This window comes from Chionomys nivalis, chromosome 6, assembly GCF_950005125.1.
Source record: "Chionomys nivalis chromosome 6, mChiNiv1.1, whole genome shotgun sequence".
NCBI classification, from domain to species: Eukaryota; Metazoa; Chordata; class Mammalia; order Rodentia; family Cricetidae; genus Chionomys; species Chionomys nivalis.
The window spans coordinates 75,198,267-75,219,458 of record NC_080091.1 but is presented as its reverse complement, the minus strand read 5'-3'; the positions used below and the strand labels follow the sequence as shown (position 1 = coordinate 75,219,458).

Here is a 21,192-nt window from a genome sequence, read left to right as displayed (position 1 = left end):
CCAAGTTCAAGGAAAGCCTTAAACTTTCCCCTTCTGTACCTAGGGCACAAGAATCTTTGAAGGCAAGAGAGGGGCAGAAAGATCTTTAAGAATTAGAGGAACAGGAAGTTTGCTGTGAGACCATGTCTCCTAGAAATCCCTGCCTAGACAATGACCACATCAATGGGCTTCCTAACACAAAAGGGCTGTAAAGCTGAGAGTGGAGAAATGATCTTCTCTAAAGAAGAGCCCCTAATTGGTTATCTAATATCAAATGATCAGTCCTGAAATCATATACAAACAAGGAACAATATGGACTAAGTGAGTTATATTTAGGAATATATGTTTATATGTAATATATTTTTAAAGTATTGTTTAAAAAAAAACAGAGCCCATGAATTTGAGAGCAAGAGGGATATGTGGAAGGGTTGAAGAAAGTAATGAAAAGGGTGAACTAATGTAAGTCAAGATATTAAAAATTATTACTAAATAAATTTTTAATGAAATAAAGCTAAATATTAACTTAAAAAGTCAGATCTCTATTAAGTAGTGATCAGTTTTACCCAGTTGGTACAGACCTATAATTAGGCCTTGACACCAAGTTCACTTGAAAATGAGCTCTACAGCTGACTAAAAGCAAACTCATTTAAAACGTACAGACCCTAATGGGATATCAAGACTATCACTAATGCAAGAAAGACAATAAGGACTGAAATAGACTTAATACACACCTGGGAAAAACAATGCCAGAATGTGGTGACAGGGGAAGTAACTCAATTACCAAACATTCAGTAACTATCTATTATTCTGTACCCAAAGCTCAGACTACTGGAAGAAAAACTCTTAACCCCAGAGAAAACAAAAACTGTGAGCCCAATACAGCAAATGCTATGGAAAAAAACAGGGTCTAAGGAAAGTGAGGTGGTTCAGAGCACAAGGTGCTGATTTCCAAGCCTAGAACCCACATGAAAGGAAAAACCAATTCCTGAAAGCTGTCCTCTGCCCGCACAAATGCACCACGGCATGCGTGTGGACACACAGCCAAACAAGCCACACACACACACACACACACACACTCACACATTTTAAAGAAATAAAAAATGCAGTAAAAGATGCAAAAGAGACACATTATTCTGCCTAAAGGACTGGTTAAGGTCCCAATGTCTCCATAAATACCAGCAATTTGTATTCAATTTCTTGGCATGTCAAACTGACACCTCACAATTATTGTGGCATAAACTATCAACTTCCCCTAATCTGACACTCTCCATATTTTCCTCATATTAATAAAATGGGATCACTACAGGTACTCTCTAACTCATGTTAACATACAAGATGTCAGCTTTACCATTTTAATGTCACCAAAACCCATCAGCTGACAGGACAGCTCCCCAGCCAAGTCCATCAGTGCACATCAGCTACTGTGATAAATACGCTCTCCACATCTGCTCTGACCTCTGCATAGAGGCAAAGCAATCTTACCACATATGTACACCAAACTCATGTCTCTCCTCTGCTCAAGATTCGCCAATTGCTTCCCGGTGCAACCAGAATAAAACAAACATCTTAACACGGCCTGTCCAGTACGGGCACTACATCCCTCTGAACTTGCTTTCCTATTCTTCCTCCACTCATTTTACCACTCCTAGTCAAGATAGCCTTTGTCTTGTCCTTTTAGATATGTAATCTCCTCACCTCTTGTCAGGGTTTCTGAATTAACTACTGTGTTTGGAATAGCCTTTCCCCATATTGTCTCATGAATTCCTCTAATTCAAGTAGAGCAGTACTTACAATCACCACCTATGTCATTTCTCTGTACTTTCAATTATGGGTCAAAAACAGACTAAAATAACTCAAGTGGAAAATTCCCCAAACTGGCAGCTGATATGTTAAGCCACACAGAGCCTGTACCTTCCCAATTCCATCTCACCTGGGTCATGAATTCATCCCTTTGTCAATGCATCCACATCCATACATCAGCATGCTATTATTCAATCAGTCAGCCACTTAGGATACTAAAACTGAGATGGTAGCAAAGTGTTGATGTTTGGCTAACCCTTACTTAACTTGAAAACTGTTCCTGCAGGTTCTGGTGGTGCTGGTAGAATATGCTAAAGTGGCAGAGGCAGGAGGATCTGAGTTTGAGGCCAGGGATTACACATTTGCTGGGCAGTGGTGGTGCATGCTTTTAAACTCAGCACTCCGGAGATAGAGTCAGGCAGATCTCTGTGAGTTCGAGGTTAGCCTGATCTAGAAGAGCTAGTACCAGGACAGGCACCAAAAAGAACTACACAGAGAAACCTGTCTCAGAAAACAAAAACAAAACAAAACAACAACAACAAATGATCCTAAAGCATAAAATAGTAATGCCAACAAAGAGATTCAAGTACTTCCTCTCAACAGAAAAGTCATCATATGCCAAGGTTGCTGTGACCTATAGTATAATAATTATTTTGGGCACACTGAAATAATTTCTATTAGTGTATTGCTCTGTATTATTATTATTAAGCACTTACTGTGACTAATTTGGAAGTCAAATTTCATATGTATATGCATGTGGAGAAGCAGACAGAGTATATAGGGTATAGTACTACCCAGTTTCAGGCATGTACAAGGGATCTTAGTGTGTATTCATTCCAGTAACCATAAGTAACCAAACTATCCCTATAGTAGGAGTAGCCTTCCTTCCCCACTTCCAGTCCTCTCCTGTGATTTTCTATTTTCCTCCTAAAATTTCTTAATAGCATCATTATCTGAATATATTGCTGTATGAATAGATACTATCTGCCAATCGTCACTGTAACAAGACCTTTTGAAGACACTGACTACATATAAACTCTGTATCCAAAGTGTCTGGAAAACAGGATGTGGATGAGCCAAAAACATTTTATTAAATTTATTTAATTGGTTTTGAGACTCTGCTTTAATTTCAGTTCTTCACACTTTCAAATAACATAGAATGTACCATATTTAATTGTTGGCATCATTATTCACTGAATAACAAGCTTTCCATTACAGAAGGTTAGAGTCCATGTCTATTCACTTTCTTTCTCCAACCAGCCTAAAACAGTTTGATAAAACTGGATGGTAGGATTTAAACTACATGCATATGCATGTGTGCATCTCTACAACAGGAAGAGTAAAGACAGAAGACAGAGAGTAAACACATTAAAAACTAGTTATGTTCCTAATTATAACACTTAATTTCTTCAAAACACACTTATTAAACAATCCTGAAAACCTTCACTACCTTAGCAGGCTTCCTTCTCCCCTTGAATTCTAACTGCCCACTGTGTCTTCAGATGTACTCAGGATGACAAACTCAAAAATCTATCCTACCAGAACATAAAATTATTGCTTCACATAACCTAGCATTTTAAGAAATAAGTGCACGATATACACTTGAATTATTGAAACCAAGTTCACAACAGATCTTACACATCTTAACCACAATTTATAAACTTGAGAAGCTAAGGGTTGGCAAGATGTGAAAAAAGCTCCTGTTGCCAAGCCTTATGAGGCGAGTTTACTTCTCTGGTCCCACATGATGGAAAGAGAGAAGCATTTTGTCCTTTGATCTCCCACATGTGTGCGGGTATATTTACTCTCTTTCTCACACACACACATACACACAAATACAAGGTTTTTTTAAGTAGCTAAATATTCAAATTATTATGCTGTCACTATAACAAAAATCCTGGAGTTTTTTGGAAAATAGCATTATTTATAAAAGTTTAATATTATAAGCAATACTTAATAACACAAATTAGTAAATATTTAAAATTCTAATTAACAAAAAAATACAAATTATCAATTTCCAAATAATACTAGGGTGAAAAAGGAGCAGCTGAAAACTGTAAACAATCACATCTCATCCCACAACAACTGAAAATTGTAAATGTTACAAAGCCTGGTACTTTAGAAGCAGATGAGAAAATTAACTGAGTAGACTAAGCTGAATTCTCAGTGAAGAGAAAGCAAAATACACTGAAATCACGGCAGAGGCAGAGGAACTCCTGGACATCTGGAGGAGCTGCAAATTCCTCTTGTCACACTGAAGTGTTTTTAAAAATCAGATTCCCACAAAAAGAAAAAACAACAACAATAATATAGAAAAACATCGTAAAGATAACAGCACATAAACAAATCTGCAATCCTATGGAAAAGCCTACAGTTGCTAAGTTTTCATCACATTGAAGTGATGTGGGAGTGCCTTCTATCATCAAATGAAATTTGTGTTGCTTTCATTGGTTAGTTAATAAAGAAACTGCTTGGCCTGATAGGTCAGAACATATGTGGGTGGAGTAGACAGAACAGAATGCTGGGAAGAAGGGAAGTGAGGCAGACGCTATAGCTCTCCTCTCCAAGATGGACACAGGTTAAGATCCTTCCTAGTAAGCCACCACCTCGTGGTGCTACACAGATTATTAGAAATGGGTTAATCAAGATGTGAGAATTAGCCAGTAAGAGGCTAGAGCTAATGGGTCAAGCAGTGTTTAAAAGAATACAGTTTCCATGTAATTATTTTGGGTAAAGCTAGCCGGTGGCCGGGAGGGCTCCCGGGCGGCGGGAAGTGGGCCGCTGCTCCATCTACATTGACAGAGCTTCCAAAAGACTGTAGGGTCAACTTTTACTGAATGACTAAAAAGAATAAAACAATCAAATAACATCTGAGAAAAGTCTAAGTCAGAAGCTGAAAACAACAAAGCTAAAAAATTAACAGAAAGGAAAGAGACTATGTAGAAAAAGAAAACAGCAGGAAAAAAAAACATTATAAGTAAGTCTACTATTCAAATCCTCTGAAAGATGGGGTTGGAAAAAAGACTGAAAAACAAAGTAAGATGAAAACCTTCTTGGAATTTAAAAATTTAACAGCAAAAACATAAATCTAAGTAGAAAAATAACTATCAAAAAGAAACCTCCTAAAAAGATGAGATGGAAAATTAGGGCAAAACCCGAGAATACAGGATTACTGCAGTGATGTAGGATTCCCCTTGGTATGCTATTAATATGTTTTATTGCCACTGGTTAATAAAGAAGCTGCTTTCAGCCAATGGCTTAACAGAGTAAATCCAGGCAGAAAATCTTTTTACAGAGATGTAAAAAGAGAGTAAGCAAAGTCAAAAAGACAACATGTAGTTGCCAAAGGAGAAAAACGCTCACCAGAACCTGTTGGAACCTTGCCAGTAGGCCACAATCTCATGGTGATGTACAGATGAATAGAGATGGGTTGATTTAAGATGTAAGAGTTAGCTAGGAATATGCATAAGCTAATAGGCCAAGCAGTGTTTTAACTAATATAGTTTCTGTGTGATCATTTTGGGTCTGGGCAGGCAGGAAACAAACAAGCAGCCTCCGCCTACAGTGAAGTGCATCAGTAAGAGATAAAAAGAAAAGCAGAAAAAAATAATACAAAAAAAGGTTTTCAGATATGAAGCCCAGGTGTTTGAAAACTAAAAGGAAGCAGGCCAAGTTCCCATATATACGTAAGTTCACGTTGTATGACATGGTTAGAAAACTATTTTTAAGAAAATGTTACAAACTACACATGGTGACACGCATCAGTACTCCGGGCATTTTGAAGCCTGAAGCAAGAAGACGGCCAGTGTGAGGTTAGCTTGAGCTATTCAGGGAAACCCGATCTCAACAGAAAATAAAATCAATCATAAAATGAAAGAAAAGTAAGAGAAAAGGAAAGGAGAGATTGTGGTTGATTTTTTTTCCTAATGGTCACTTTCTCCTACTCCTTGTACCAGATTATATAATTACCAGATTTTTGCACTTAACTAAGTGGTTTTTATACCTAAAGATTCATCTTTTAGTTGTCACAGGGAAAAAAATAAAGCAAAACAACAAAGCCAGACAGATATAGTCGCACATGCCTGTAATCCTATAGCACTTTGGGGCAGAACACAAGGTTTATATACTTAAAGCCAGAGTGCTCTACCTAGCAAGAAATTCAAGGACATCCTACATTACACACCTAGACTCATTTTCAACACAAAATAAAACAAGAGAGCCAATAAAACCTATTCACATCAAGATATATAAAAGGTTATTTTTATTTTTTATTTTTTGGTTTTTTCGAGATAGGGTTTCTCTGTAGCTTTGGTGCCTGTCCCAGAACTAGCTCTGGTAGACCAGGCTGGCCTCGAACTCCCAGAGATCCGCCTGCCTCTACCTCCCGAGTGCTGGGATTAAAGGCGTGCGCCACCACCGCCCAGCATAAAAGGTTATTACTTCCCAAACAGAAAATGTTGATAACCACTGATGATAAAGGTATCTAGAGGTTGCTTTCTGCCACAGTTGTTGGCAAAACTTCTGTAACATAAAAGGGAATGATGCCTTCAAAAGGCTGCTGGGATGTTCCTCACTTGACTTTGACTTCCTTTGTGGTAGACAGGAAGAGAACTTAAACTGTGACTCTCCAGCAGTCTATCCCTTGGCCCAATCACCACTGAGGGCAACCATGCTCATTTCACACCTATACTACTTAATACATCAACCCCCATCTGACCTTTTACCTCTCTTACAGTTCACTCAGCTGTCATTTCTTTCCTAAATACTGATCTGCAAAATATCTACTGCTCTAGAGCTTTCTAATGGCTGCCGACTACTCACCAGAATGTGCACAATGGCTTAAATAAAGGTCTTTTTACATGGCTTTATTTCCACCATTTCCTACAGACCACAATATGACCAAAGAGAGAGGGGTGTCTGACTAATTAAAATCACTGAAACTAATCATCCCTAAATCAGGATTTCTAATAGATTTACTAGCATTTAAACACGTGATTAAGACAAGAAAACCACTGGACAATAAGCATAAAATTCATTTAGAATGATTGAATCAATCAGAAACAGAAAAAAAAAATGACTTCCTCTCAAACAATCAAAAGGAACTAAAAATTTGACAGCCTATATGTAAAATATATCTACAACTGCCCTAGTAGTTTCTTATTAAGTTCACTATTTACAAATCTGAGATTAAAAAAAAAACTATGTACAAGTTGATGGTTTATAATGATAGTTCTCATTCCTCTTATGGGGAAAAGAAAACAATGAAATGAACCAGCTCATTAATAAACTTATCTATGCATTTGCTCTAATTATCTACCAATAAAATATTCAGTGACAGAGCAGACATCTAAAAAGTTGATGACCATTTAAAATAAATATTACCAAGCACTTTCAAAATATTAACAACAGAACAAGAACCAAATTCTTACCTGTTAGGATGCAAATTAAAGTCTCTATACAGAACTGTGTCCAGACAGCAGCTATATCTGCAGATACAGCACATGCATTGCATAAGGCAGCATTTTGGTGTCCCCCAAAAGGGCACAGCGTTCTATATCCAGACCACAAAAGGTCCCTGAGGTATATAACCCAAACGAATCCCAGTGCCATCAGACATAGGAATTAAAGCTAAGAGGAGGAGACTGCCAGCCAAATCTCAGGAAGAGCAGCAACGGAAATGTAGTATTCTTTGGACCCATTTGGAGAAACCAGAAGTCAGATCTGATGTCACACGATCCTATCAGCCTTGTCACTCACGTGAACCTATGCCTTCTCAGTATTTTAAAACTCAGAAGCTCTGTTCGAATTTTAAGAGGATGTCAGAGAACATTGGAAATTCTTGAAAACAACTTAACTATGAGCTATTAATCATCAATGACTTCCGTGTCAGAGAATAAACTTCTTTAAGAACTAGGAAAACAAAAATTTTCAATTTTGCTAAGGATAAGAGTAAGATGCACAATAAGCGCTGAACCTGCGGCCATGACCTTCATATTCTACAAATATGTACTATCCTTAGGTCACAACATACAGTAAAGAAGTTTTGCTTGGCATTGTTAGTATAAAAGGCTATAAATTCACATGCTTGCAAAAGTAAACAACAATCAACACATGTGTAAGTCACCAGGAAGCTGAAGGTTTGGAAAAAAGGTAGCCATTTCCACTTTAATTTTCTCCCTTGAACAGTGGTATGGAGCAGACTGGAGAACAAAAATGAGAGCAACCAAGGATAATTTACTAAAATTCACCTTAAAAAGATTGACTCTGTCATCTTGGCTCTCTGCACCTGGTGTGACTTCCACAGTACAGTCTTCGGCCTATGTTAAATGACATATTCCCCATTAAGATACCACACAATCTTTAATTGATAGGCCACATAAAAGACAAACTAGCAGTGGCTCGTCTGCGATTTGAACTAAGAACATATAATAATCATTAACATGGAACTGAAAGGGAAGCAAGGGGAAATAAACAAACATGGTCAACACAACAAAAAAGTTAAACTGTCATACAGCATTTAATTGCCTTTTTAGGGGGAAAGTGACTCAAATATTTACGGAGTCATATTGGGACAGTAAAAGAGGCAGGGTAACTCTGGAAGATCTACCATTACCGTGATCTTATTTGCTGCTGAAGTAACTGGTATAACTTCAAGTCCCATTCGGATCCTCTTTTGTTTCTCACAGTAAGCTTTCCAAGTATCTTCATTAAAGCCGTAATTAAAATAATCAGAAAGATCAGCACCTAAAGATAAAATATACTTTTAGGGCACAAAACTATAGTGTGATACAAAATTGTAAATTTAAAACTATGGCAGCATCAAAACTACAGTGTGGTACAAAAATGTAAATCTAAAGATACGGAAAATAGAGGGTAACAAACTTTGAAGAGGAAAGGTATTAGTGGGAACTGGAGGGAGTCAAGGGAAGTAGTGGACATGCTTGAAAGACCAATGTGAAAATGGTCACAATGAAATCCATCATTATTAATAATGTTAAGAGAATTACTCATATAACATACATGTATGTCTTTATGACACTAGTCTTAGCACCCTTTGAACTTTCACTAGCTCTCAAAATTACCACAATGAAGCAAAGACTGAAAAACATTTTGATCAAAACGATTTCATTTAGAAATGGCATTATAATAAATAATGTATGAGTCCACATCTATGTTAATTCCAGTGACTAATGAGATTTAATAATTCAAGTACTTAGTATTCATTATTTGCTTAGGACAATAAAAAGACACTGTAAAAGGCAGTATTTTCTATTACTGTTCAAAAATATTTTTTGATCATTTTACAACTAAAAAAATAATTAATTAATTAATGTAATCCCAAATAATCTTACCAGGTTTCCGCCATGGTTTATCTTCAAAAGAATCCAAATCTACTTCTAAGAGTGGCACTCCATTAATGCTGCCAGGTGCATCAAGGTCTACCCCTTTGACTTTGGTTCCTAGTTTACAGAAATAAAAAATGGCAAAGAAGCTACATTATCAAAAAGCTAGAAAACAAAGAAACAAAAATGTCCCTTTACCATCCATCCTGACCACTGATAAAACTGCATAAAGTCAGACTTTGTGATGAAACTCAGAATGAACAGGATGACAAGGTCACGGCCTAGCACGGCAGCACATGCCGAACATCTCTGCACTTGGGAAATGAAGACAGGAGGACTAGGAGTTCAAGGCAAACTGTGGGTACACAGATAGGTTAAGGATAGCCTGGGCTACATGAGATTCTGTCTCAAGAAACAAAAACAAAAGACTACTACATGAATGGAGCTGCTATGGGCCATGTGTTAAAATGCTGTTTATATAATTTGTGAGCAAAGAAAAGTTTCTCTTAAAGGGTTCTAAAACAAGCAAAGTAGCACAGCCACAACAGGCCGAATGCCTGCTGTCCGAGTTGTCTTTCAGAAAGAGTCTGCTTATGTGTGTCAGATGGCAGTCAAATATTACTCATGAAAAGAACTGAGACATTCTATTCAGAATCTATTTGAGATAGTATGCCATATCTTCACACTGATGCAGCTGCAAAGACAAAGTTTACCTGTATTTCCATACACTCTTCCCCCTGCCTTGATATTAAGATTTACTGGCGCTGTTCCATAACTCCTAAAAGTAGAATAAAAAATAACCTCAAAAACACACAATAACAAAATAGGAAGATATCAATGTGTTATAAACCCACATAGTGAGTGAATGAATTGGCACTCACAAATAAAGTTTATTTAGTTAATACAGGATAAAGAATTTTTTTAGATTATTTTATGTGTATGACTATTTTACCTACATGTATGTACATCACAAGAGTGCTTGATGCCCAAAGAAGTCAGAAGAGAGCACTGGATTCCCTGAACTGAAGTTATGGATTGTTCTCAGTGCTGGGAATTGAACCCACATCCTCTGCAACAAATGCTAAGCCACCTCTCCAGTCCCAAGAACTAATTTAAATAAGGCCTGCCATTTTTACCATCTCAAATGTCTTTTTAAATGTCATCTTTCCATCCCAAAAGCCTCCCAGCTACTCTCAATATGCCACTGTAGCAAAAATCATAAGAAACCCCTTTGCTGTTATCTCCCAGTTCCTTAACATCTCAAAATCCTGCAGCCCTGAAAGCTCCTTCCTTGACACATTGCCAAATCCCACGACCCCACTTTAGGCTTTCTCAAATTTTATATCACCAATCAAACCTCTTTAAAATACACATGGAGTATTTCATTCATAAAAATGAATTTACTTAGAAGAAAGGTGACTGTAAGAAGGGAGAGGTGAACAGTGTTAATGGGAGGTTAGTAATTAAAGGGGAGGAGGAACAACCTCCAGGACACCTGCAGTACTCCACATCTTTGTCTGGGCTGTGACTACAGGAATACATATATTTATGTGGCAAATAACTGGTTAAACCAAACTAGGTCACACACAACTAGTTGTGTAAATTTGGGCAAGTCACCTTAGCTGCTATGAACTTTATATAATTTTCTTTAAAAATGAGTTTAGTGCTGGGCACAGTGGTGCACACCTTTAGCACCAGCACTGGGGTAAAGGTATCCATCCACTCAGGGGATCTCTGTGAGTTTGAGCATGGTCTACAAAGAGTTCCAGGACAGCCAGAACTACACAGGGAGTCCCTTGTCTCAAAAAAAAAAAAAAAAAAAACAGAAACCAAAAACAACAACAAAAGAATACCATTTTTTAATGATTAGAAAAATAAAAATCAAGAATTAGTGCTAACTGAAATGGTTTTCAACACTGTTGAAGGCTAAAGAAAAAGGGATTCTGGGGACCAGGGAAGAATGATTTGTATTGAACAGAAAGACATTAGTAAGCTTTCAGATCATACTCAAGACTTTCAAAGATTTATGTTTCATATCATATTCATGCTACTTAATTTGGCTCGTTTTCCTTAGAATTTAAGCTAACCAGACCTATGATGAATCCTACTTTTATTCTGCCCAATAACTCTGTCGGCTGTGGTGAAGGAGTACTTGCCTAGCATGTACAAAAAAGGTTGAGTTCAAGATCTACCACAGCCAAATTAAATAGGTATTGTTTATATGTTTTATCTTTGATGAAGTCCAAAAAAACCTTAAGATTTTAGAAATATGAAGAAAGTATCTTAACACAGCAAAGCAGCATGACATAAAACACACAGCCGACATCGTATGGGATTATTCCACTAAAGTCAGGAATCAAACATACTTGTGCTTACACATTATAGGACTTAAAGTTTTGCTTCAAAAAAGGGATAGAAAGTGGAAGGAGGAAGCCAAACTATCTCCATTAGCAAATAATATGATTATACTTGTGGACAACCTTCCATGATGTACCAGAAAATTCAGTAGCCAGAAAATACTATATATATGTGAAGATGTCAGGGAACAAAATGAATATTAATTTTTTAAAAATAAGTATCACCCCTAAAGAAATCAGGAAATCAATCCAAATCAAATAACAAATAAAGAAAAAAGAAAAACTAAGAAAGACGTGAAAGACCTTTTCAATAAAAATTTCATCGTGAAATGGCAATATTTCCGACAGCAACCTATAGATTTGAATTAATACAATCCCTTCCAAATAAGTGACATTCTTCACCAAAGAAGAAAAACTCTAAAATTCATAGGGAAGCATGAAGGATCTCACTGCAATTCCAAACAAGAACAATGCCAAAGACATCACCATACCTGACGGAAATACTACAGTGCCAAGAACATCACCATAACCGATGGTAATGTTACAGAGCCAGGAGCATCACCATACCCAATGGCAATACTACACAGCCAGGAAAATCACCATACCCGACAGTAATACTACAGAGTCATAACAAAAACAGGCATTAAATCAATGGAGCAGAGGATTCAGGAATAATCTCACACAACTATAGTCACCTGAGCTTCAACAAAGACTTCAACACTACAACAAACAATGTTAAAGAAACTGAATGTATACCTATAGAAGAGTAAACTAAATCTTTATACCTCACCCTGAATAAAAGTCTATCAATCTGGTCAAAGACCTTACTATAAAACTTAAAATTCTCAAACAGCTATGCTATGGAAAACAAGTGGCACTAAGAGGCACTACCAAGTTCTCAATTGGAATTACATGAAATTCAAACTCTTTTAAACACAGCTCAGTGGAGACAGTCTACAACACATCTGGCAGAGAATTAATGTACAGAATATATAAAGAACTCAAAGCAAACAAATACCAAAAACCCATACAACCTAACCCATACACGGAACAATGAAACAGTGAACAATCAACAGTCCTTATAGCCAACAAACATGCTGGCCATCAGGGACAGCACTGAGATTCCACTTCATCCCATTCAAAATGATGAATGATCACCTTAAAAACAAACTCCTAAAGATAAGGAAAAACTAAGTTTCAGTAGCCATACAGCTAATTAAAAAAAAAAAACCCCAAACACTTAATTCTACCATGATAACAAAACCACAATCCATTTTAATGTGCTTTCTTTCAATCCCTTAAGATCCCTTCATGTTCACTGAGTTGGCAATAATCCATTAACTTGTTCCAGCTCATGGAACATAAATCTTGCTACCAACACACTGGTCTAAAAGGTCAAGAAAAATACATTAGTTTGTATTAGATAAAAAATTAAAGACCTAAACTAAGGTTTTGTATAATAAAATGAAAGAATGACAAAAATGCAAATGACAATTTAGGTGTTCCATTTTTAACAAAGAACTAATTCTAGCCAATTCTCTAGCAAAAATGTTTTAAATGCAGCAATCAGATATGGCTGTTTCCACGGATAGAATTAACAGTAGGCAGAAAGTAATTAACCACCTGTAAACTGTAACAAGTTCTTTTGTATCAAGATAAGACGGAAAACATAGTATCAATAGAATCAACCACTGGCGAGCTAAGCATGATATCTTCACAAGGCAGCATTCACTCAAGTATAATTTAGGGCTGCCAAGGTGGTTCAGAAGAGTAAAGGCACTTGTAGCCAAGCCCCAACCACCTGAGTGGGAAACACAGAAGTGACTTACAGGGAGTCCTAAGCCCTACACATGCAAACCATGGCACAAATGACCCCCTGCCAAATAAGGTAAAAATAACTTACCCATACTGTGGTGCTCCAGTTTTAATGTCTCCTATAGTGACATGAACATCATCCTCATCATCGTCACTGTCACTGTCACTATCATCTTCTGTCTCAGTCACTTTCTAGACCAACAAAACAATTACAAAATCCATTCAATAATCCAACTCAGCATTTAATATTAACGAATAAAAAATTATTATTCTGTATTTTTTGAAATTGTTTTAGAATAAAAATTATAAGCTTATAAAATTGTTATCCCAACTCTGATGGTCTACAATAATTGACTTTATGAAAGATAAATAGGCCAGGCGGTGGTGGCACACACCTTTAACTCCAGCACTTGGGAGGCAGAGGCAGACAGATCTCTGAGTTCGAGGCCAGCCTGGTCTACAGAGCAAGTTCCAGAACAGGCTTCAAAGCTACAGAGAAACCCTGTCTCAAAACTCCCCCCACTTCCCCCACCCCCCAAAAAAAGATAAATAGAACTTTTATTGCCCTCTTTCAGAGAATACAAGCTTCATATTTTCAATGCTGTTAACTATTTGGTAATTTTTAATACTGACATTGAATCTCATAAATGTTTTACTCATAAGAATTTCTCAAGCACTTATTTTTAAATAATTCTATCTTATAGAAACTACATTTCCTTAGATTCATTTTGTAAGGTCATCAACTACAACAGGAAGAGACTATATGCAAATGATTGTATGCAGCATTATGTATCTTTTCAAATAAAATGGATCTGCTTACCATGGTGTTAGTATGGCTCTAAAAGGTTGTTATATTTTAATTACAAAGTAGTAGACAATCTTATCACCTAGGCAAACGCTTTCCTGGTTATAAGTTTAAGTTTGGAAAAAAAAAAAAAAAACCTACAAGTTTCCTTCTGCATTCAGAATTAAAATGTACAACCCTCAGAGGGCAGCAAGTACCATTTCAATAGCCACAGAGGCAGGAGTATAGCCTAGAGAACATTCCTAAGAAACTCTAAGAGACTGTTCAGATTGCGGACTCATCATTTGCTTTGCAAGTCAGGCTTACACATCTGTGATCTACACCTCTTTAGTAATTTGAAAACAATGAACAGCAAGCCTTTCCTCCTGCTGTGTCCCCTGAAGTGTCCTCCACGTAGTTTTTCTCCTCACTAACTCTACATATTCTTTTGATATCAGATGGAGTAGTTGACAAAAGATGGGGTCAAGTCAATCAGGGTGCTGAAGGTTATGCTAAATGTTGGTTTTATTTGTAAATAAAGTTCTTTCAAAGATTTTAAACATCAGAGTAACTGGATTTCAAAGCCTGATATGTATGTTACCGGTTTTGACACGCCATTTTCAGCAGCTTCCTCTTCAATTCCAGCTGGAGGATTAGCACTGCAACAAAAAGAAGCAGCGGACAGGTTGGATGCTGCTGCTTCAAGCACAGCTCACACTACAGTTTCTCTGAGAAGATTTGCTAAAGCTATTATCTCCAACTGGACGATGAACACAAGACCTGTAAATCTGTCTGGTTTTCCTGTTAGTGTGCATAGAACAAGTATTCAGATGGAAGCAAGAGTGGGGCTTTCTTGATTTTTGGAGAGACTCCTTGAACTCACCATGTAGACCACCAAGCTGGTCTCAAACACAAGAGATCAGCTTACCTCTGCCTCCTAAATGCTGGGATTAAAGGTCCCCACCACTACTCTCTACCCAACAATTTCTTAATGACATACAATTTGATGGTTGGACACAGTTTAAGTTAACACTGCGCATTTATCACTTTTACCTTGTGGACCTTTATTAAGTATCTGCTGTGCGCAAGGACTATAAAATAGTCAAAGACTACACAATACAGTTTCACTTCTCCCTGGTGCCCATGAAATCCTATATGATAGGATCATAATTCTTTCAGTGCTCAGTTAGCACACATGCTTCCTCCTGTTTTGCTGTTCCACACCTTATCAAATAGGTCTTTTTTTTTTTATTTTGTTCTTCCACAGGCAAAAGCAGCTTCTTTATTAACAAATTATAATAAATTATATTCACAGCATATAGAGGGAAATCCCACATCACATCCCCATTTCTTTTTTTTATTTCTTTTTTTTGTTGTTGAAAGAAATTTCCACCTCCTTTTATTCTATTGAAAACAAAATTTCAAGAGTAAAAAAATTATCTTCATGGAAGACTACCCTCTAGTTTGCTCTAGGGCCAATTTTGATGAACTCTAAAACTAATCACTTTTAGAAGGCGAATTTGACCTGTCGTTTTACAACAAAAATTGTGTCATTTAACAAGAAGATTCACATTGCCATGAGACTCAACTAACTAAAAATAATACTTCCACAACTGTTTCTTAACAGTAGGCTTTAACTATTTTACAAAGTAAAATGCTTAGATTTTGACAAATTCAATGTTTTTTTCATTGTCATGCCTATCGCCCCTAAACTTCACTCCTCTAATACTCCTTAGAGACAATTTAAAACAACAATACCTAAATTAAGCAAATTAGGAAAGAAACTGAAAATGTCAGCGTTTCCTGTCCTAACACAGGGCTCAGGATAAATATTCTACTATAATTCTTAATCTAGTGATTTGCATAAATAAACTCTAGAGAGCCAGAAACAAGTTTTGTTCACTTGTTTGCACGAGCATGGGGGACCGGACCCTCAGCGTGCTTTCCATTTCATGGGGCAGTACACTGTGCTCAGCTAAGACCTGGCCACATGCACGACAGCGCTGGAATCAGTGTAATGCAATGCTCAAGGACAGGGGCATCAGCAATGAACCAGGCATAAGAAAAATGGGCAAATTCAACAGCAGGGACCTAGGAGGTTAGTGCCAGGATGTACCGAGCTGCCTCCCAGCTTTGCCTGAACCCCTTTCTCCGCTAGACATAATTCTTTAGAACTTTCAACTCCTTATCACAATTAAAACATAATTCTAAATAATGCTAAAATTATAATATTTTTCTGAAAAAGTAAAAATTTAAAGACAAATGCCCTTCCATGGGATGAGACACACAAAGCTCTTCAAATGAAATTAACAACACATAAAGACAATAGTACTCAAAGAAGGCAGAACGGGATAAACGCCAATGAACTTTCACGCTGTGTCCCAGAGAATTCAAGAAAGTTCAACGAGAAAGTGAACTTCGAGGAAGGAGAGATGGCTCAGTGGTTCAGAGATGTATTGCCTTCCCAGGGCCTAGGTTTGAGTTTTAACACCCACGTGGCAGCTCACAACCATCTGAACGGCAGCCCCAGGGGAACCAACATCTTTTATCTTGCACCAGACATAAACATGGTACATGGACATAAATGCATGGAAAACACCAATACACATAAAATTAAAAACAAACAAACACCGATTAAAGTGAACTTAGAATTGTAGTTAAATAATAAAACTGATAGAAAGATTAGCCCATAAAAATGTGTATTTGATTATAATTCTACCCTGTAATCAGCTTCCTGACACTTAATGAAATGCATATGCAAAAAAAAAAATTTTGGAGGGGGGTTCCAGACAGGAGTTTGCTGTGTAGCTCTGGCTGTCCTGCAACTCATTCTGTACAGGCTGGCCTCTAACTCACAGATATCCACCTGTCACCGCCACCTGAGTGCTGGGATTAAAGGTCTAAGCCACTACCACCAGACCATTTAATCATTTTTAAAAACTATACATCCCTACCAATGTTTTAAGAAAGTAAATTTAATACAAAACTCCAAACATGTATGATTCAGTCTCAGATAACACAGCAAAGCGTGGAGGAGAAGGGCGTATATGGAAGACACTGCTTATCCCGGCTCTGCCGGTGCCATTTCTACTTTCCGCTCCTCGTTTCCGTGCAGCCGCCTTGTGGGCTTTAGCTCTTTTTATTTTTTGGATGCAAAAGAATGGATTTCTGACAATGTTCATTTTGGAGACTTCGTTAAGACATAACTCACATCCGCTCACTTAAAGACTACACTTACAGGGGTGTATTTTGTCCAGTGTAACCTTTACGTTATCAAATCCTAGAATGTGTTATAGACTCCTAAAAGAAATCTGTGTCACCAGTCACCCCATTTTCTCCTATCCCACAATGTCGATCTTTCTGTCTCTATGGATTTGCTTGTTCTGGATACTCTATATACTGAATCATACATGTCCTTTGAAGCTGTTTCTTTCCTATAACATATTCTTAATGTGTTCACTCATGTTGTAGCAAGTCAGCACTTTATTTCCTTCCACCATGAAATATCCTCATAAGAGTACATTGCATAGAATTTCTAATTTGTATGTTGGTGGATAGGTGTGTTACTTCCATTTTTCTGACTAGCTATGATTAATGCTAAGAACACTGATGTTCCAGTTCTCACGTTCACATATGTTTTCACTTCTCTAAGTTAAAGTGAGCAGAACTGCTGAACTTGTGATAACGGTTTAACCATGTGGAGGCTACAGGGCACACCACTGTACAGTAGCATCAGCAATATTTAAATGGTCTGGTTTCTCCACACCCTTACTGTCCCTGTTCTACCTTTTGGATTATCCTGCTAGGTAGGAAGTATTATTCCCTCCACTTCGAAAACAAAAATATTCTTTGTGTGTGTGACCCATGTGTGTATGAGTTTGTGATTGCACCTGTACATGCCATGTGGCGGCCCAAAATCATCAATTTGTTTCTCTTCTTTTTTGAGACAGTCTCTCATTGAACCTGGTGCTCACCATATAGAGAGGATGGACAGTGAGTATGGGAGATTCTGCTATCTAAATCTCTCCTAGGACAGACTCATTCGTGTTCACAAGCTTATGACGCATGCATTGCACCGAGACACTTCTCCAGCCCTTGATTGCTCTGTTTAAAACACTCCTTCCCAGCCTGGAGAGATGGCTCAGCCCTTAAGAGAACTGGCTGTTCTTCCCAGAGGACCTAGGTTCAATTCCCAGCACCCACGCATGGCAGCTCATAACTGTCTCTAACTCCAGTTCCAGGGTACCTGACGCACTCATGCAGGCAAAACACCAAATGCACATTAATTAAAAACAAACAAAAAATCCTCCCCTCATTATTCCAGACGGTCCTCTGACCAGAAAGTAAAGCCAATTTAGACATGTACTTATATGCATGAGTTATACTGAATTTTTGTGTGAATGTTTGGTTCCCTAGACACACTCCATAAAATACAAAGTTTTATATAACAAAAGAAATCAACTTATATTTAAAAAAGCATCTATTGTGTCCATGATATAGAAGAAAGCATGATTCCCTTCCAAAATTAGTTCCATTATGAATTTAAAAAAATAAAAAGAACTAAAATTACAGCCAAGCCAGGCATAGTGACTTTAATCCTAACACTCAGGAGGCAATTAGGCATACTATGTCTATGGGTTCAAGGCCAGCCTTGTCTGCAAACAGCTTTGTTTACAAAGGGATTTCTGGGCCACACAGTAAGGGCCATCTCATAAAAAAGAAATTACAACAAAAGCAAAAGATAAAACAAGTAATAAATTATCAAAGCAATAATTTTCAGCTACTATTTTTTTCTCAGTAATTCGGCAGCATTCAGTCAGGTGTGGTGGCGCACGCTTTTAATACCAGCACTCAAGAGACAGAGGCAGACAGATCTCCGAGTTCAAGGCCAGCCTGGTCTACAAATGAGTTCCAAAGTCAGGGCTACACAGACTACACAGATAAACCTTGTCTGGGGGGGGGGGGGAACCAAAACAATCAAATACCCAAAGACCAACTATATTATATACTCCACTACTAAGCTCAGTAGTTACTCAATGGTGGAAAGGTGACAAACACCTAACTCCAAAAACTGTCTTATAAGCTACTAGACACCAACACAAAATTAATTGGTCCTGAAATAGAAAGAGTCCTCCAAATTTTGGTCAAAATGTAATTAAGCAAAAAACTATAACGAAACAGTTGACAACTTGCTAGAATCATAATCTACATAAAACATCAACAGGAAAGTTCACCAACCTGGCATTTTCTTCTTCTGGCCTTTCAACTTCATTTTCATCTACCAAATAAAATAATAAAATAAAGTAAATGAAGAAATCAGGCTAAAAGCAACAGTATTATAAAAATCTGAAGGGAACAAGCACTAACCTAGATCCTTTGTCAAATCACTGTGCACATGCACGTCCCAGGGGCCTACAAGCATAGCCAAAGTTAGATCACTTTATAGACAAGATACACCCATTACGAAAAAAAAAAAATCAAGACTTCACTACTATATAAGCTTAATTAAAGAGGTAATGAGGATTTACACATTTGGTAGGAGAAACCCCATACATGTCACATGTCAAGGGTAATACTGATGCTGACTCTTTGCATTAAAGAAACAATTTCACAAGTTTATCAAAGTTACATCACTAAAAGGTTGCCTAGATTCCAACGTGCACCTTTATATAATATTCTAACACAGTCAAGAACTTATGGTCTAGGCAAGAACAAAATACTTTCAAATCTGGTCTAACAAACAAGGGGGATTACGACTTAAAGCCAGACATAGAACATGTCCCCTACAAAAGCAAAGTACATGATGCATTCAAGTTAGGCAAACAGAAATGCATGACTGAAAACAAGCCTACGGGAAGAGTCACGGGGTACAACTATGGCGTGGACTATAGAACAATCTCTGTTTTTAACAAAAAAAAAAGCTTCACCTTAATACAGGAGACAATTCAGGGTTCTCTTTATGGACATAGTGTATTCCATCTGCCTCTCAATTAATATTTTTAAAGCACGACTTTCAGACAAGGAGGTACCCTTGCAGGTGCATTCCATACAAACTGACCATCAAGAAACAAGACGTTAGTTTTATAGCATTAACTTTATTTAGCTGTAATTACAGAATGACTGTTTCTGAAAGAAAGGGACGAGAAAGGGCACCCAACAACCACCGAGCAAGAGACACCCCGAAGCAGCTCAGGATCGACAGAAAGGGCATGAATAAAGAGCGCAGAAGCGAGGAGGCCGGGACGGTGGGGAGGAGGGCGAAGCGGGGCTGCCCGGCCTCCTTGGCCCGCGTCCACCGCGCGGTGAGCGGCTGCGGGTCCGGGCGAGGGCCAGGGGGACCAGGCCGCGCTCGGCCTAACTCAGGCCGGCTAGAGCTAGGACGAGAGGCCCCGGACGCCCGGACCGGCGACGCCGGGAGGAAGGCCAGAGAGAACCCGGGAGACAGACAGGAAGTTCCGTACCGCCATACAGCCACTCTTCCTCCTCATCCCCTCCGGTCCCGCTGCTCAGCTCCACCAGGCGCTCCACCTCGCCGGCCGACATGGCCGCCCCACGCACAAGTTAAAGGAGGCGATCAACAGCCCCTTTCAACCCCTTCCCCAGCCTCGCCGTCCCGGGGCGCGAGAAGGGGAGCGAACCCGCCGGCAAGCGAACGAAGAGAGCGCGAGCCCCAAATCTAAGGCCGGCCTCGGCGGAGGAAGCCACCACCACGAAGAGCCAGGCTCAGGGCCGCCCGCGCACGCGCAGCAGCACCCAAGCCGCGCGGCGTCTCTAGGTGGCTTCTCTTCCGCGGCGGCCGGCACCTTGGCCTCATTGCGCGTGCGCAGAGCGCTTGGCTCCTCCCCGCCCCCATCCATAGGATTCCGGCTTTGCTCTTCAGAGTGGCGTTTGCTCTGGCTTCTGGTGTTCTTTGAAGTTCCCTTCCCACCATCCCACCCCCTCCCCACCTCCAGTCCTCAGTTTCCCATTGTTCTTTTCTGTCCTTAATGCTTTCTCCCTCCACCATGTGTTTATTTTAAAATCCTGAAAGCCACCATCCCTTACGTGTTTACTTGATACACAGATCATACTAGTCTGCCGGTTTCTCATTTAATCTTTCATCGGAATTTTAACA

At 38.5% G+C, this 21,192-nt stretch overlaps 1 protein-coding gene across 13 annotated transcripts in view; it reads right to left on the bottom strand.

The window, feature by feature from the left end:
- The window catches only part of Fip1l1 (factor interacting with PAPOLA and CPSF1), a 62,696-nt gene extending 41,849 nt beyond the window's left edge, over positions 1-20,847 (bottom strand). For 7 of the 13 annotated variants that reach the window (XM_057772827.1, XM_057772828.1, XM_057772829.1 and 4 more), the window contains exons 1-8: positions 20,540-20,847; positions 19,446-19,490; positions 19,317-19,356; positions 14,680-14,737; positions 13,383-13,486; positions 9,836-9,900; positions 9,132-9,239; positions 8,393-8,523 (exon numbers count right to left, since the gene is read on the bottom strand). In XM_057772827.1, coding sequence (XP_057628810.1) covers positions 8,393-8,523; positions 9,132-9,239; positions 9,836-9,900; positions 13,383-13,486; positions 14,680-14,737; positions 19,317-19,356; positions 19,446-19,490; positions 20,540-20,621 — 633 coding nt within the window. In that variant the 5' untranslated portion in view covers positions 20,622-20,847. Of the gene's footprint in view, positions 1-8,027; positions 8,097-8,392; positions 8,524-9,131; positions 9,240-9,835; positions 9,901-13,382; positions 13,487-14,679; positions 14,738-19,316; positions 19,357-19,445; positions 19,491-20,539 lie in introns of all 13 variants that reach the window. The other 6 variants (XM_057772823.1, XM_057772825.1, XM_057772834.1 and 3 more) reach the window with 1 other exon arrangement.
- Positions 20,848-21,192: the final 345 nt, after the last annotated feature.